The sequence below is a fragment of the Anser cygnoides genome, chromosome 1 (assembly GCF_040182565.1).
Source record: "Anser cygnoides isolate HZ-2024a breed goose chromosome 1, Taihu_goose_T2T_genome, whole genome shotgun sequence".
NCBI classification, from domain to species: domain Eukaryota; kingdom Metazoa; phylum Chordata; class Aves; order Anseriformes; family Anatidae; genus Anser; species Anser cygnoides.
In genome coordinates, this window is record NC_089873.1 from 76,165,817 (window position 1) to 76,182,015 (window position 16,199).

Sequence of the window (16,199 nt, forward strand, 5' to 3'; positions counted from 1 at the left end):
TCAGGAGTTCCACTTTTCTTCCCAGGCATATTTGAAGTCTTGAATAGGCATGTCAAGTCAATGAAGACCCTCCACAGAAAGACTGGCAACTCTTCCAAATCTGTTTGATGTGGCCTTAACTTAGTATTAGCCAGTTTTGTCTTCTGTCAATTAATTTCCACCTGCAAAAGCTCCCTATTTCCACATATAGGGTTTCATTGGGATACTACATTCTCCTGATGGATTCCCCTGTATGGAAAAATCATCTTTTCTTTCTGTCTGGCAAAGTGCCACTTCCATACCTGGGCTACAAAACTTAATAGAGAACAAGTCAGCACAGAGTCTCTCAGACTGCAGCCGTTCACAGACATACAGCTACTGGCACTGCCTTAAACCTCTGTAAGCCTCTGTTCTCTGCCTAAGTGACACTGCATCTGGGACACAGAGAGCTGACTGTCACAAACCCGTGCCCCAGGTTACAACGTGGCGTTCCTTGCAGGGATGCATTGTAGAAGGCTATTCTTAATGCAGAGAACTGCAGGAATTACAGTTGAATTGGCCAGCAGAGGGCATGGCTCTTGCTTGAAAATGTTGACTCTGAAAGGGACCTTCTGAAGCATGTTGCTGAGTTTAAGACGGCAAATCATCTTTAAGTCAGTCTGTTGTGTAAATCTGCGTTTGAGCATGTTCTGAGGAGTCTCAAAGAATTATATTCTCAATCCATTTTAGCTAATAACAGAGGTCAGATAGAGGTGATGTTTCTTTTACATGCTCCCTTCACCAGGGTGGAGCATGAGAGCCCCCTTGTGCTGTTGCCTCCGCTGGGTGAGGCCGAGCGGGCATTGGGTGCCAAGAGGCCAACACCACGAACATGCACATGGAAGGACGCTGGCAAGACTTTGAGGACAGAGGCCACCTCGTCACCTCTGGACACAGTGTTCCTGTGCGTGGGCCTTGATCCCAGCACCCCCAGGTTCGTTGGGAAGGATCAGGAAGGATCGCAGGACAGGTGCTGGTTACTTTCCTTTTAGGACTGGTTGGTAGCGCTCACAACATTGGAAGGAGTTGTTACTCCTTCCACTTGGGGGATACGTCAGCTGCAGTACTCTTAGTGCCTGCAGTTCCTTTCCTACACAGTGGGAGCAAGCAATCACATTGCCAGTTTTCCCAGGGGTCCTCCTGTTTGGGATTAGTGTGAACTGAGAAAATATTTAAATTCTACACCAGCTCTTTTTCCTGTTTTCTAGAGACGTAGCATCTGCCTGCTCAGCAGTGCAGCTTTTGTCCTCCTCACAGCCCTGGGGGCTGGCTTGTCACACCTCTGCCCTCAGGAGAGAGTAGCCTGCTTGTCCAGGCAAAGCGCAGCCAAAGTCCTAGACACCCAGGTGATCAACCCTTTCTGGTCACCATGGGCAGGTGACCAGTGAGTGCCTGGGTGTTTGGCACTCATCACTGTTTCTCTTTTGCAGTTTTCTTCTTTCAATACATTAGACAAAACTGAATCCATACTCTGTGCCTCCATTTTGATTGCTCACTGGTCTTCTTCTTCTCCCCTTGCGCTTAGCAGGTGTATTTGCTAATTTTTAGATCATTCACTTCCACCATCTCTCCTATAATTTTCTGCTTATTTGCAGATCTAGCTAGATTTATATGTTAAGCCTGCTAATTGCCTAGGCATAGGCTGCATCCACTACTAGGCTGTATTAACTATTTCAGAAGGAAAACTGAAGTTCTTGTTCACATCCTTAGTTTGCATTCTACCTTGCAAACACCACTTGCAGCTCTGTGGAACACACAGTTACAGTTTTCCTGTAAGCATCTGATCCCCTCTGGCTAAGAGAGCTGTCTGTACTAGTTATGTTAAGATTTAGGCCTGGAGGTTTAAGACCTTCCACAGAAGTCGTAATTTGAGAATTACAGAGTTCTAATGTCATTATGCAAAAACAATTCTAAATGCTTTCAGCATAAACTGAGAAATAACTTTCATTCTCTGACATCACTAAATCTATACCCTTAGAGAATGGGTACAGTTGATTTCTTGCCTTTTATTTCTACTACTTGAACTATCACTGAAATCTGTTGTTCTGCAATAGTATCTCTCAACAGTGTACATTTTTTTCCTATTAGGATGGATTTGCCAAGTTTCAGGGACTTCTGAGTACCTGCTGTTACACTTCAAAAAATAGAGGATTGCAGAAACCGGTGATGCTTGTTTGGCTTCATGTAAGTTGGCTTCATGTATGATTTTTGTTGTAGCATCATCCAATTACATCATCCCTTTTTTTTTTCTATTTATGGTTTTGCTACCAAATAAAATATCAGTGAAGCACATTTATTGTCACATAGGCCACTTTACTGACTGCAGGGCACTCCAGTGTCCCTTAGGGTCACCAAGAGCAGAAATAAGCATGTGGTGGTCCAGCAGAATCAGGCTGATGGAAGTCCCTGAACAGGGGAGTTCGAAGATATTCCATGGTAGCAGTCCTATGTCTATTTCCTTTGTGCTGTGTTTAACCCCTTTATGTGCTGTGTTTAATCCCTTTTGTGCTTGGAACAGTAACTTGCTATCCTTCGTACGTCAGCCTCTCTCTACCTTATGTAATGAAGTATCTCTGTAGGCTTTTTTTTTCTTTTCTTTTCTTTGCATATTTCCAGCACTGGGTTGGTTAGTTAGCATTTTAACTTTAACACTCCAACTCATGAAAGTTATATGCACTTTCAAAATCATGTATTGTCAGAAAATACACATCAGGAGTAATTGTATGATTTGAATATCTAAGCAATCCTTGTCACACTCTCAGAATATCTGTCTGTTTCTGCATTAGCAATGAGAAGGAAAAGTATCACATTCCTTTCACTGGAGTATTGAATGCATTTTGGAAGAAAAAGGGTAGATGTCCTCATCAGCAAAAGGAACAGTGATCAGATCCTGGGAGAGAACCTGTGTCCCCAGTGGCATCTGATTATTGTCACTGGGGATTTAGTCAGTGTATTACACAGGGTCATTCATCTAACCCTAACACAGATTACACCAGCAGAAAAATGACTGCAGACATCAGTGACTGTAATGGGAACATAGGTGCCTATACCAGGGACTTGTAAACTTAGGTGAGATAAAGCCTACTGTGGCATTTAGAAGTAGGCAAAAATATGGGCAGATCCACAGCAGTGACAGACTTACTGTTGATCTGATGATCATTCTCACAGCTGAATGTGCTTCCTGGGCATGGGAAAAATGCATTTGAAATTAACCTCTAATGAAATGAGGAAATGAGAAAAAAAATGTACTGTGGTTCAGCTTGTGCCAAATCCAAGTTCCTGTCTGGAAGGAAAAGTATAAAAAATGTATTGCTTCTGTTCTTCCAAATATGCAGCAGGTAACAAATAAGAGAAATGTGTGTATGGATTCTAATATGGCTTTTTTATAAATTCTATTATCTGGTGAAAAGTATAGTGTTATAATGTGTTAAGGAAGGCTAATACAAGTTTAATACAGACTTTAATATGAAGAGAAACATGTTTCAAGGTGGGTCAGACACTCCAGCATGGCACACTATTGATTAAACACTTTATGGCAGATCAAAAGTGAGCAACTCAAAAACTTGTATTAGAAATTAATTGTATGAGACAACTCATCAATTTACTCCCTCCCCTCCATCAAATAAACAAAACAAAACAAAACAAAGGTAAATGCTGCCTGATCACTGTAACTACTAGCCTTCACTACTGGTGCTGCAGAGCACTGGATATGCTGGTCCAATGTGGTGCCCATGGCGACAAACAAAAATCTGTAGCTCGTATTCTTCTATCTTCACTGTTTCATGTGTGACTCTTTCTTCAGACAGCAGAAAAATGACAGTGTAAAGGGCAAATTCAAACTCAGGGCTGACACCGATAAAGGTGCTTCCAATTGGCTTGACTGAGCCCTTCCAGCTGAATTGGATGCTCAAAATTTGGTCATCTTTGTCAGGCTGAAAGCATAAAAAAAATAAAACACACAATGGGATAATCTCCAACACAGCTGTGACCACATACCTACAATTTCAGATTCTGGATTTTTAGGTACAAATTCTCCTGTTTATGGTTCTACAGCTTGTGAATTGCTTTGTCTTCTCCACCTAAACTAATCTTGCATCACTGAAGACAACAGATGGATAGCAGTTTAAGCCAGTGAACTTTTTTTTTTCTTATATTCCTATTCTCCAAAAAGAGACCAAAGTAGAGCAGACTCAGTTAAATTGAATATCAGATCAAATAAATTATAATGAGTTTTTTTATAGGAGACCAAGAGTAAAGTGACTCACCCAGTTTACAGTGAAAGTCAGTGAGAAATAGATGTTACAGATTGAATGCCAGCCCTTCTGAGCTCCTTTCCAGTCCTAATGTGGATCTCTGTAGCTCAGTGCCACAGTGAAGTTGCCTCAACCACAGCTGAGCTACAACTAGGAAGCCCTAAACAACTCGTGATACACCATATCCTTGCCATGCCAGGATCACAGACCTGGAGCACAGCTTTTTCCCTGTCCTATAGAGCATACATGATCAGTTTTATCAATTAGGCATTGGTGGTGTTGCCGTTCCCCAAACACTAGCACTACTGTTTGAAATAGTTTCAGTACAAAAGGATCTGGGCATGTGGGAGCACTAGGATTTCTTCTGCTTATGTATACCTGGGCAAATTAGGTTCAAAGCAGTTGACCCCCATAGCAGTAGCATCCTCTTCGTACATTTAGTGAAGAACTATGTGTGCTTCATTTGGTGCCATACCTACACACATGCCCCATTTGGCACTGCTCGTGTTCCTCACAAGCTGGTCACCATTCACACCAACACATCCAGGAATGGTGTAGGGTCACCAGCACCCACAGCACCCTGCGTCCATGGATGTCTGGCTCCACAGGCAAGAACCCCCTGGGACTACTGCACCCTGAGCATGCACAGAAGGAGTTTCTAACCGGTAAGAAAACATAACTGAAAAGCTTACTGGTCATGCTTTAACAGTCTTTTTGTGGGAATTAGAAAGATCCCTAAGACCCTGGTAAGAGCTTCCTTTAGAAATAGTGAAATAGCGCTTTGCTGCCAGGAAAAATAAAATAACCAACCATGCCTGCCTGCTTGTGAAGTCCCAGTTTGTCCAGTGCCCCAGCAGCCAAGCTATGTTCCAGCAGCCACTGAGAAAGCACGGCTAGCAGCTCTGGAGGTAACTGTGCCATCCCAGCCGACTACTCCATCACCCACCAAACACTGCTGTCAAGGAAACATGGCATTTCGGGCTGATGCTTCAGTCTGTGTTTTCTTCACCTGCCCCAGAGTAGGTATAGGCAAAGCTTTCTATCTTTCACACTAGTTCAAGTGCAACAACCCAAAATAGCTTTTAAGCTTCACTTTTTGGTAATCTGGTTCCAAGCTGCCAATGCTCTTTGGATTATGCCCCATAATTTTCAGGTCTGAGATTTACAGACTTCCAGTTGCAAGAAGAGGACAGCAGCAAGGAATAAATAACCTGATTCAAAAGCCACCGAAGTCAAAGAAGTCTTTCCAATAACTTCAGCTGCCAAGGGGTGAGCTTCCAGATCTGCCAGCAATAAAAACCCAAATCTACACACTGTACAAGCCCAAGAATAACCTTGCCTTTTCAGCAAAACACCTTTTGTAGCCTGGGCTCAGTAATTCCTGTCATGGCACCTTTTGGAATTTACTGCACTGGAGCTTAGAAGACATCCAGGTTAACAGGTTTCTGTCCAGTTTCACTTAAAGTCAGGGGAATTGCTATGGGATTTTGTTTGAATAAAAACGTCTGCTCTCAGCCTTTGTCTTAAAGGGGTCTAGAATTGCAGACTCATGCTGTGTGTGCAATAACCACAAATGACAGTAGGAAGACGATGAAAGGGGACATGTCAGTGACTATGGATGTGACTCGGTGGATACAGAGAAAAATGCAGCCTTGCCTCTGCATCACGGTGTTCTGATTCATTAGCACAGCTTTTCTCTGTGCACCTATTGATCTTATTTTCTAGGCCGCCCTGCTCATTCTTACACTGGTTTTGTTCTTCCGAGTGATATATCCCTTGTAGTCAATTTGGTTATGCTTCTCCTGAAGGTAAAATTGCACCCAGTTGTGCAAACCTAAGATCTGTTTACCACGCCTTGTTTCTCCAACAAAAACATGTTCAAAACCGCAAGAATCAGGTCTGTAATAAACCAAAGAATAATATATAGGTCTTTTGTTTGAATAGTTCAAATTTGCTGGGACAAAAGGCAAGATGTACAAGCTTGCCTACGTTAATTTGTGAACAGTTTCTTTATTTGTCAGGATAACTTTAGGGTTTGTTGGGTTTTCTTCTTACTTTGCACAAAACTTGGAGTGGAATCTAGCCACAAAGTTTATTTGATGATCAAGTGGTTAGTAAAAGCCACAGATGTATCGCATCTGCTTCTTCTGATTTTAACAAGACTTTTGACACTGTCTCCTGTAACAGCAATGCAGACAAATTGATGAAGTACAGATTACAAAAGTAAATGGTGTAATTGGCTGAAAAGTGGATGAACTTCTGCGGTTGAATGCCTGTGACTAGGGACACAAGGTCCAGCTGGAGGCCAGCGTACCCCAAGGGTCAACGCTGTCCATATCTGATCAGTAAGCCTTTAAACATGATCTGTGTGGGACCATTGAACACCTGACTTGGGCTGTATCCTGAGGCCATCTTCCAGTTCTGTGTGTAACAGATGGAATTCAGGTTTACCATTGCATAAATCAGAATAGCCTAAGGTGATCAGGGGCCATATTCATCAGACATACCTGTCTCCTTCTTTCCTGGCATAGAGCTGGAACCAGATGTCATAGAGCTGATACTTGAAATCAGCAAGGTTTGGCTTTGTCAGTTTTTTTTTAAGCAGATATTCATGAGCTAGCTGAAAGATAAAAAACAAAGATACATATGAAGTTTACTTTGTAATTCAGTGTTTTCAGTGACTAAAAAAGATCTGTGTTACTCACTTTCATTACTCCAGTCATTAAAATAGCATCAAGAAAACCACTGTTTTCAGCTATTTCTTCTGGAGTCACTACTTCTTCTACTCCGGTTGATGTCTCATAGTTGTCCAATAAGGAAATAAAGGCTGCAGAAAAAGAGAAACTTTCAGCATGTTCATTCTGATGAACAGGCCATGATCATACCTGTGATCCAGTCATTAAAGCCATCATAAAAAGTTGACATATATTATGTCAGTGCCTTGAGAGCCTTTCTAGAAAGATGCTCCTTTATGTGTCAGATTTCATTCCTGGGTACAGAGCTGGGTGTAGGGCTAGAGGTGGCTCAAAGCCAGATCACTGCTGCACTTCTAAGATAAACTGCTCACTACTGAGTTCCCTTATGGAACAAAGTGGCGGATGCAATAATGACCTTCTACCAAAAAAAAAAAAATATCTGAGCACCTAAATTACAGACCTATGTTTATGAACTTGAGCTATGTTGGCAGGAGGTTTTGTAGGAATTACTTCAGCAGAGGAATATCACAGCATGAGGTGACCATGATTGAGCTTATGGCCTCTGTGTAGATGAGTTCATTTTCTTTGTATCCCCCTTTGCCACCTGCTGCCTCCTATCACTTCAGCTGCTCCTGCTCTACCCTCGGTAGATTCTGAGGGATGACACATCACACTAAGCTGACAGAAAAATGCCTGAGGTCAAAACTAAGTAATTCCCTGCCAGATTAGTGAACTTAAGTGACTCAAGGTTGGATTCAGTGAGTACCAGAGCTGTACCACAGGGCAGGATTGTGTGGCTCAGAGAAGCGTGGGGGAACAGGGAAGAATGGTGCTTCCCATTAGACCAGCAGTTTGATCCACTTAGCAACATAGTGCAGCTTCACCCAGGGAAAAGAAAAATCAGGGGAGGAAATATCTGTTGATAGATATACCTGAAGTATAACCCTAACAGAAGTGCAAGGTGTAGCTGTGGACCTAGGGCTGCCTGAAAGGGCTAGGAGCTGTGACCAAAGGAGAAAAGATGACTTTGGCATTTTTTCAATACATGGAATAATGAAGAGAGTCTCATCCATTTCACTTTGTAGTTGAAGAACCTCAGAAGAATTCAGATCTTGCTATGACACAAAAGGTGTTCTTCCTGATGCTGAGGATACAGGTAACCTCCATGTAAACATTGGGTAAACTACTTGCAAATGACATGTAGCCTGATGTACCTCGCCTCCTTCTCATCTGACCATCCAAATTATATACAATTCTGTATTTCTTGTAAACACATAAAACCAGCATGGATTATTCATGTCAATTCCACCATTAACAAAAGAATGGGTCTCACTTGAGAACGTTTTAATGCTCTTCAGGCGATCTTCATTTACATTGTGAAACAGATGTCTGGCTGCACTGTCCTGGACAGCACTGTCTCCTTGCTATAGGGCACCTGCTTTTCTCTAGGAGAAACACCAGAGTAAAATAACAATAGAAGCAAGATGTTCTTAGAGGTGACAGTGGCTGCCCTTATAATAATCAGAACAAAAAGCATAATCCTATCAGGACACTTTCTTAGGAATGGTCATCCTAAAAACAAGAGAAGATATTGAAGAAATGTCAGTGTAAAGAGAAAAGACACCCTTGAAATCTGAAATTTCTCTGTTGACGCTTGTTCTCAGATGATTGTAATGACCCACATGATAACTCAGTTGTGAACAGTAGCCAGCTCTGCTACTAAATTATATACACCACAAATGATAGAGGAGTAACGTAGAGCCAAGGCTGACTCCCACCACAAACAAAGAAAAAGGAGATCTGGACACATTCTGTCTCTTCTCAGTACCCACTGCATACAGTTTATGAGTCCATGCAGTGCAGCAGAGATGTAGTTTGTCACCTAAGTCCCAAGCCTGCTCCGCAAGCAGTTCTGTGCAGCTCTGGCAGCTTTGGATTGGTGCATGGTTGTGCTCTGGAGTTTTCAAAGACTTCTAGCTAGCCATATTTAAGGGCATTTGAATCAATATGCCAGGAAGCACATCCAAAACAGAAAGGTGGCTTTTGTGATGATTTTCAGGCCTCTGATTCATAAAGGGCATTCTCAATGAAAGAGGAGAAAAGACGGGCAGCTGTTAATTAACATGAGCAAGGGGGACCTAGAGCCTTGTTCTGAGAAACAAGGAAGATATGTGGGAGAAGTTTTCCCCTCACACATTAGGGCTAGAGGTAGGTACATTTCTTTCAAGTTTATTATCAACAGAAAACTATATCTGTATATATATCTATATAACATTTCAGTAAAGAGTGTGAGCACTTTGAGTACAAAATTGGTTACCAAATACTCAGTGACCTGATGCAATCTGTGGCCAAAATACATGGCCATGCTTGTACCACACTGAGCTGGCAAGGAGTGAAATAGCTGCCCATCAAATATGATACTCACTCCTCCCTCACAGTTCCGTAGGAGTGGCAGCAACAACCCTGAAACCCTCCTCACCCACACTGCTCTGCTACTCCATATTCTCCAGCTGAGACCCAGGAATTCCTCAGTTTACTCCTTTATTCCAACAAGAATGACTTGGGACCTGCCTCCACTTCTCCCTTATGGGAAGCCACCCAAACTGTACATGCAAGCAGTCATGCACACACATATGCACAACCATACACTCTCAGAAACATCCAGACCTCAGAACATCTCTAATCCTGCTCAAAGTATGATCAACACTGAATTCAGACCACGTTGTTCTGGCTGTCATCTTGTTGGGTCTTGAAAACCTCCAGAGATGGAGATTTCACTACTTCTCTGGGCATCCTGTTCCATTTGTATTTTTTCTTGTCAAATTTCATGACGCTCCTTCAGCCTGTTCCTCCAGCCTGCCTAGGTCCAACTGAAGGGCAGCCCTGACCTTGAGCATACCACCTGCATCACCACTGTTTGCTTTCATCTGAAAAAACAGAAAGGTTGTACTCCATCTCCTCCTCCAGGTCACAGATGAAGATATTAAATTTTACAGGCCCCAGGACAGACACTTGAGAGATGCCACTTGTAACCAGTTTCCAGGTAGCATGGCCCATTAACATGTTCTCTATACTATTCCCTCACCTAAGTGCTTCTTCATCATTAGAAAGTCTTGCCTATGCCATTAATGGAAATGATGAAGCATAGGGAACTCTTTTAGCAGAAGGTAGTTTCACAGACACTTTTTCCTACAATACCATCCTGCCCTTAATTCTCATGTTACTTAGCAATTAGTTACCTGCATTTCAATTGTATAGTCTTTCCCAGGCATAAAGCGGTTAACATCCATATCCCACATCTCATTGAAAAGTTTAGAAAGTTCATGATTTAAGGCCTTCCTGCCAAGAAATCCAGAGAAATGCACATGTTAAAAAAGACACATACTATTCTTTCTGAAAGTCACTTTCAGAGTCTTCTGTCACTCTAACCGTGTTCTGAACATGGTTAGCATGTCAGCAGGAAAGTTTTCTCCTCTCCCCACACCTTGCTATCAGTCTGCTATAAAAACCGTGGTGCTTATGGTCAATATCAATATCTAAAGGATGCAGCTAATCTGTAAAAAAAACAGTCTTCCCTAATGTTATTTTAGAATACATTTTAATGAAGTTTTTGTTAACAAACCATTTTTTCCATGCAGTGAAATAAAAATGAAGATGTACAAACCAGAGGCAAACAGGAGACTGTTACCAGCACACAGTAGCACTACTCAACAAAACAGAAGGCAAAACTGTCGCGTTAAGGGGTGTAGCCAATTAACTATTATGGGGCCGGTCACATTCAAGATACGGAACTATCACGGTCATGGATTCACCAGTAATGTAGCACGCCCTCACTCTAGTCACGTTCAATGAGAACTATCACGGCTAGGAACAATGTAATTAAGTGCAATTTATTACAGCAACTTGTACACAGGTTCTTTGGATTGCCGGTGATAAATTCACTATCTGCAAAAGCAAGCTAGCATGCATAAAATACACAGGTACACAGTCTGGCTCTTAACACGCTAAAAAGGTACAAAGACTCTACAGAGATTTCTAAGTTTCCCGGGGAGGCACTCGGTATAACCAAGTGTTCAAATCTTACCCAAAGGTGTCCCAGTGGGGGTGGGGGGCAGGGGGGGGTGGGTGTGGGTGTGGGTGGGTTGTGGGAAGAGAGGCTCAGCCCATCAGCTGATCCCAGAAGTCAAAATGGTGTCTTCCCTTACATCCCGTCTCTCTTAAGCCAATTTATATTATTTTCTATCTTTTAGGTGGAGCTTGAGTGACTCTAGTCAAGCATACCTTGGTTATGATTGGTAAAAAGTTTTGTCACTTTCGTTTAAAGGCATAGGCTCCAAGAAATTCAGAGCGAATGCTCAGTGAGGGGTGGTTGCACCTTGGAGGTGGGTAGCTTTTGGGATGGAGGTGTGTTTTGGTATTATAATGATATTATAATGAGCAAAAGTTCACTAGAATACAGCATTTTGTTAAAAACATGACAGGTCGTTGGCTCAGGGTGGCAAATATCCAGACTATCGGTCTCGGTGTGTACAAGATCAAGTCCCCATCTTGCCACAGAACCTAGCCGTGGTATCTTCACTCCATACTGTTCCTTAGAGTCAGCACACCAGGTTCCTCAAGTGCGACAGCCTCTAAGGTTGGAAGCCTAGGGAACGCTTAGGTAGTGCAGCTACACTCCACCCTGAAAGCTTCTTCAATGCTGTACATATTCTTTAAAATTTGAAAATCAGTTTAATTTCCCAAGTCACCCCAGGCAGTTACCCCACAAAAGCATTCGCTCTGTGATGCTTTTCTAGTAGTCTTACATACACTTTTCCTATCTTTTTTCCTTCAAGACTCTATGCTAGAGATGCTTTCCTTTGCCCAAATGCAGGGTTATCCTAGCATAAAGCTACAGTGATGAAGGCTGACTAAGACTCTAAACACAAGGTCTGCATATCATAAAATCCTCTCTTTCACTGACCTCAGATGCTCATACAAACCTACCCAGACTTATCCTTTCCTCATTTTAATGGACTTTTGTCCTTCATAGTAGTGTAGTGTTTATAGAAGTCTATCCATCCATCTATCAATAAGTTTTGGGAAGGCATGTTATTCTGATGAACTGCCCAAAGGTAGCTCCAGTTCCAGAGCATTATGTCCACACTAACAGAAAAGATCACAGATCTTCTCCACCAAGAATAGAGTGGAGAAGAAAGAGAAGTGGATTAAACTTACAATGACTGTCAGTTGAATTAACTGATTGCAAACCAGCACATGCATCAAAGCCTAGAAAAGTTCCCAATAATTTTAAATTTCTCCTCCAAAGCAAATGCTCTTAAGAAAAAAAAGTGCAGAAGTTTGTCAATGTGGGCTTTTCTTTCAAATAGCCATTTGAGCAACTTGTCTTGTTTTTAATAACTGGTTCTTCTAGACTAGCCCAAGGCACCCTGGAGCCCTGCTTAACTTTCATACTGATATCTGTTGTGTCCTCTCCTCCTGTTCTGGCCAGGATGGAGTTCCTTGCTGCATCCTCCAGCCAGTGGCAGATTCCATGCTCCCTAGCAGAAAGAGCAAACAAATGTAGCAGTAGAGTCACAGTTTTCTGATGTGCCAGCCTAGACGTGAGGCAGCTTGAAAGCACGGCAGAGCAAAATGTGAGCCAGACAGGCACACCCTGCTCTTGGCAGGGAGGGGAGAGAAGTCATAGCAGAAATGAGGGCAATAATCAAGTGGTGGGAGATCAGTCAAGAAGAAATACAGCAAGATGTTATGTGTCTTCTCCTGTCCTGGGCTGTACTTTGTGGCTGGGTAAGAAATGACCGGACTAAGCTCCATGCTGATGGAAAGAGAAAGTAGCAAACTGTGCCTGGAGAACTGGAACCTTTTTTTAAAATCAATTATCAAGCAATTGATAATATCCTTTTTCTCCAGGGTTGTCCAAGTAGCTGTGGGATGGAGCTCATACAGCCTAAGATTAAAATCCTGAAGAGAATAAGCAGTCTGTGCTAAACTCCTTGAGAGCTAGTTGCCCAAAGGAATTCATATCCCAAGGTTAAGAGCCCAAAGCTGTCAGTTCACATTAATGCACCAGAGGATAAGCTGCAGCAGCTGAGGAGCATAAAGTACATGTGTTATATTCATGTTATATTCAGTATTGTTTAGTGTGGGGAAAACAACCTCCCACAGCAGGGCAGACGGCCACAAGTACTGCAGCGGCCACACCTGGGTCTGCCTGCAATCGGGATCTGAGCCACCATGTACCTCCGCTGCACTGGAGGCACTGACTATCTGCTGTCATTTGGGCTCTGCATTGCTTTGAGATCATGGGTGGAAAATGTATAAGATCGCTTGAATTTTGAGCTGGGGTTGAATAGGTGTCAATAACTGAAAGAAGGAAAAGGATTAACAATTCTGGTATATGGGAGCCAAAGGATATGTTTGTAGCTAAATGTGTTTATGAAGGAGGATTTTTGTGTAGATCTTACAGTGCAGCAGAAGGAGGCTGACACGAAGCAGATAAATTTAGCCCTTGCCCAAGCCTCATGCTCTGCCCTTACAGCAGAAGTGTGTCTTGTGGCGTCACATTATCAATACTGGCTGTGCACCATGTTCAAGGCAACTGCTCAGCTTCACAGGGAGTCAGCTACATGGCATATCACAGAAGCCATCACCAGCAGCATTTTCATTTAATTTCAGTAGAATCTCCACCTTCTTTCCAGAGTCATAAGAAGAGCAATCAATTCCTTCTCAAAAGAGCTTACAAACCAACTTTAAGCAGAAAAGTGCTCATCTCACCAGCTCAGCTGATGTCCCAAGAACAGGATCAACAAGTTCATGGAACAGTACCAGAGATGTTTTTCAAACTCCAAACACCACCTGCATTCCCTTGGACTGACCTAATTTTACTGGATCACTTTTCTCCTGGGATCTAGACCCTCCTGCTGGCTATTCCTTGGCTATCCTATGATCCTTTGCATCAGCTTATCCCGTCTGCTTAAGTACTGCTATATAATGTTTGATATGGTTTTTACCTTGGAAGTAGCTACCAGCGGTGGATAGGAACCTGCTGCCTGTTGAACGTCCAAGGTATGTGAAACATTAAGGGGGGGGGGTGGATATCAATATTTTTTTGTTTAGAATTTTGTACTATACGTGTAGTATTTTATACACATATGTTTTAGTATGTATGCATCTCTTTTCTATACAGGAAGTCTGTCATCCCTTCAATACCTTCTGCTTATTCTTGGTCTGTTCTTGGCAGATTTGCGCTGTGTTTGTAAAGGACTGTAAGGCTCTGTTGATTTGTCCTCCTCTAGAAAGCTTACAGAATACCACATTTAATCTAATAAAATAAAATGTCTTTTCTCTCCTGTTTCTCTTCTGGGTGCTACCCCAATATCAACATGGACTCTTCCTCTCCGTTTCCTTGTCCCTTTAATTTCCAAACAGAGCAGAACACTTCGACACATTGAATAAAGAAAGCAAAGAACTGCCAAAGCAAAGAACTTGTTTAGCAACTTACATAGTCATCTTGTAAAAGTTCTTTCTGGAGCGTATTTCTTTAAGAAAGGTCCAGAAACTTAGCTTACATGTGTGAGGTCAGACAGCTTCAAAGAGAAGCCCAACACCTTTATGCAAATCCACGACACAAAGCATTTAAGTAAAGCTTTTCTGAAAAAGCGTACTGCATATTTCCACTGTGATTTTTCAATATGTTGCAAGAATGACTCAAAAACAGATAATTTTTTTTTTGGTCACTAATTCAGTGCCCTCTTTATGGTGAAACCTCTCAGCTGTTAGATTTGTACATTCACATAGAGTATATCTGTGCAAAATATCTGGCCAATTGGGGTTTGTCCATTTGGGAGTCTAGCTCACAGGCACCTATGTGTGAAAAACACCACTCCAATAACAAGAACACTTAGCCTGCAGTTGTAAGAGCTGGAAAAGCTCTTGGGGGAGATTTTTCTGCAATAGTAACTCCAATGCAACAGCAGTACATCTGGCGCAAAAGAAGATGGTATCAACATTTCATTGTAGCTTTCATGTGAAACATTCAGGTGATGTGCTAGTTTTTCCAAGTCATTTTCTTGTATGACACTTTCATTCTGTACAAATCATTCCCCAGGAAGCAATCTTTTATTGCTATAAATCAGAAATGACTCAAGAGATGGAGAGAATTAAAGGGTCAGTGGAGAGTCGTGTGAGCAAGTCAACGATGTCAAAGCAAGAAAAACATGTATTGCAAATGGGTCACATAGAGCCCTGCAAAGGTTTTGCTGATCATCTTCTTTAAAGTAAATTTATCTTCAGAGAACCTTTGAACAGAATCCAATTTTAAAAAAATCCTTTAAACTTAGCATAGAAACGTAAAGCATTTGGAAAGCTTGATGAGCAACCATTTACATTTCTCAATCCCTTAAAAAAAATGGTTCAAATGTTGTGAAATACATTCATCATCTCATAGGTTTAATTGAAGATGTAAGCAATTCTTTCAATTTTCTTCTTATGCCAGTGTGCATGTCTTTTGCTTGAGCCCAGTGACATTTTTCTTGTTTAAACTTGACGTTTGAAATACAAAAGGATAAATAGACAGGTTTTGTAGTTGGAAAAGAAAATGCCTTGCCAATAGCAGTCAGTGAGCAGTTGCTTGGCAAATGCTGTCAAGGTCCTCAGCAGATTTGGAGACCTGATTCTATATTATCCTCTCTATTCAAGCAAAATGTCACTTTACTTTAGCTTAAAGAGTTTATGATTCACTTGTTGTTTTAGTCCTCACCAACTTTTTAGAAAGGTACAAGAACAGAACAGAAACAGGAAGCAGTATTGCTGCAGTGTTGCATTTCATGCAGCTCTCTTTTACACATCTCCCAGACATATATGTCCTGTCCCCAAAGCCCTTCATATTAGAGAAGATAGGTATGATTTTTCCTTACCTATCAGGCATGCTGGAAAGAAGTTTTTCTCCTAGCAAGTGCATGGAGCAGAGAAAATGCAAGCTGAAGCTCTGAAGTCCTTCCAGCAGTCCAGGGAGTGGAGTTGTCTGTCTTACCCGCCAGTCACTGAGACTGACGGACAGCTCTGAAAGGCAATAACAAGGAAGGAGTTGCCAAATCCCACGATGAAACGTGGAGTGCAGCCACAACACCACGTCTCTTGTGCCTCTGTTGGCACGGCCACACATAGACCAGGAATTTGCAGCAAATTCTGCCAGCCTCTCTCTTTTTCTTATCACCAACATCAGGAGGAC

The 16,199-nt window shown here is 42.1% G+C and overlaps 2 protein-coding genes across 3 annotated transcripts in view; one reads left to right on the plus strand and one right to left on the minus strand.

Annotated features, from left to right (window-relative positions):
- A4GALT (alpha 1,4-galactosyltransferase (P1PK blood group)) overlaps positions 1 to 14,030 on the plus strand; it is a 39,764-nt gene extending 25,734 nt beyond the window's left edge. The window contains exons 6-7 of one of the 2 annotated variants that reach the window (XR_010828592.1): positions 2,107 to 2,202; positions 13,669 to 14,030. The gene's annotated coding sequence lies outside the window, so the exon portion shown is untranslated. Of the gene's footprint in view, positions 1 to 2,106; positions 2,203 to 8,052; positions 8,492 to 13,668 lie in introns of those variants that run through there. The other variant, XR_010828591.1, reaches the window with a different exon arrangement.
- Positions 3,693 to 16,022, minus strand: LOC106038271 (poly(U)-specific endoribonuclease-A-like). Its single transcript, XM_013184668.3, is given in 7 exon segments — positions 3,693 to 3,950; positions 6,017 to 6,170; positions 6,779 to 6,891; positions 6,977 to 7,098; positions 8,301 to 8,412; positions 10,207 to 10,306; positions 15,886 to 16,022. Coding segments are annotated over 7 exon segments (903 nt in total). The 5' UTR covers positions 15,930 to 16,022.
- Positions 16,023 to 16,199: the final 177 nt, after the last annotated feature.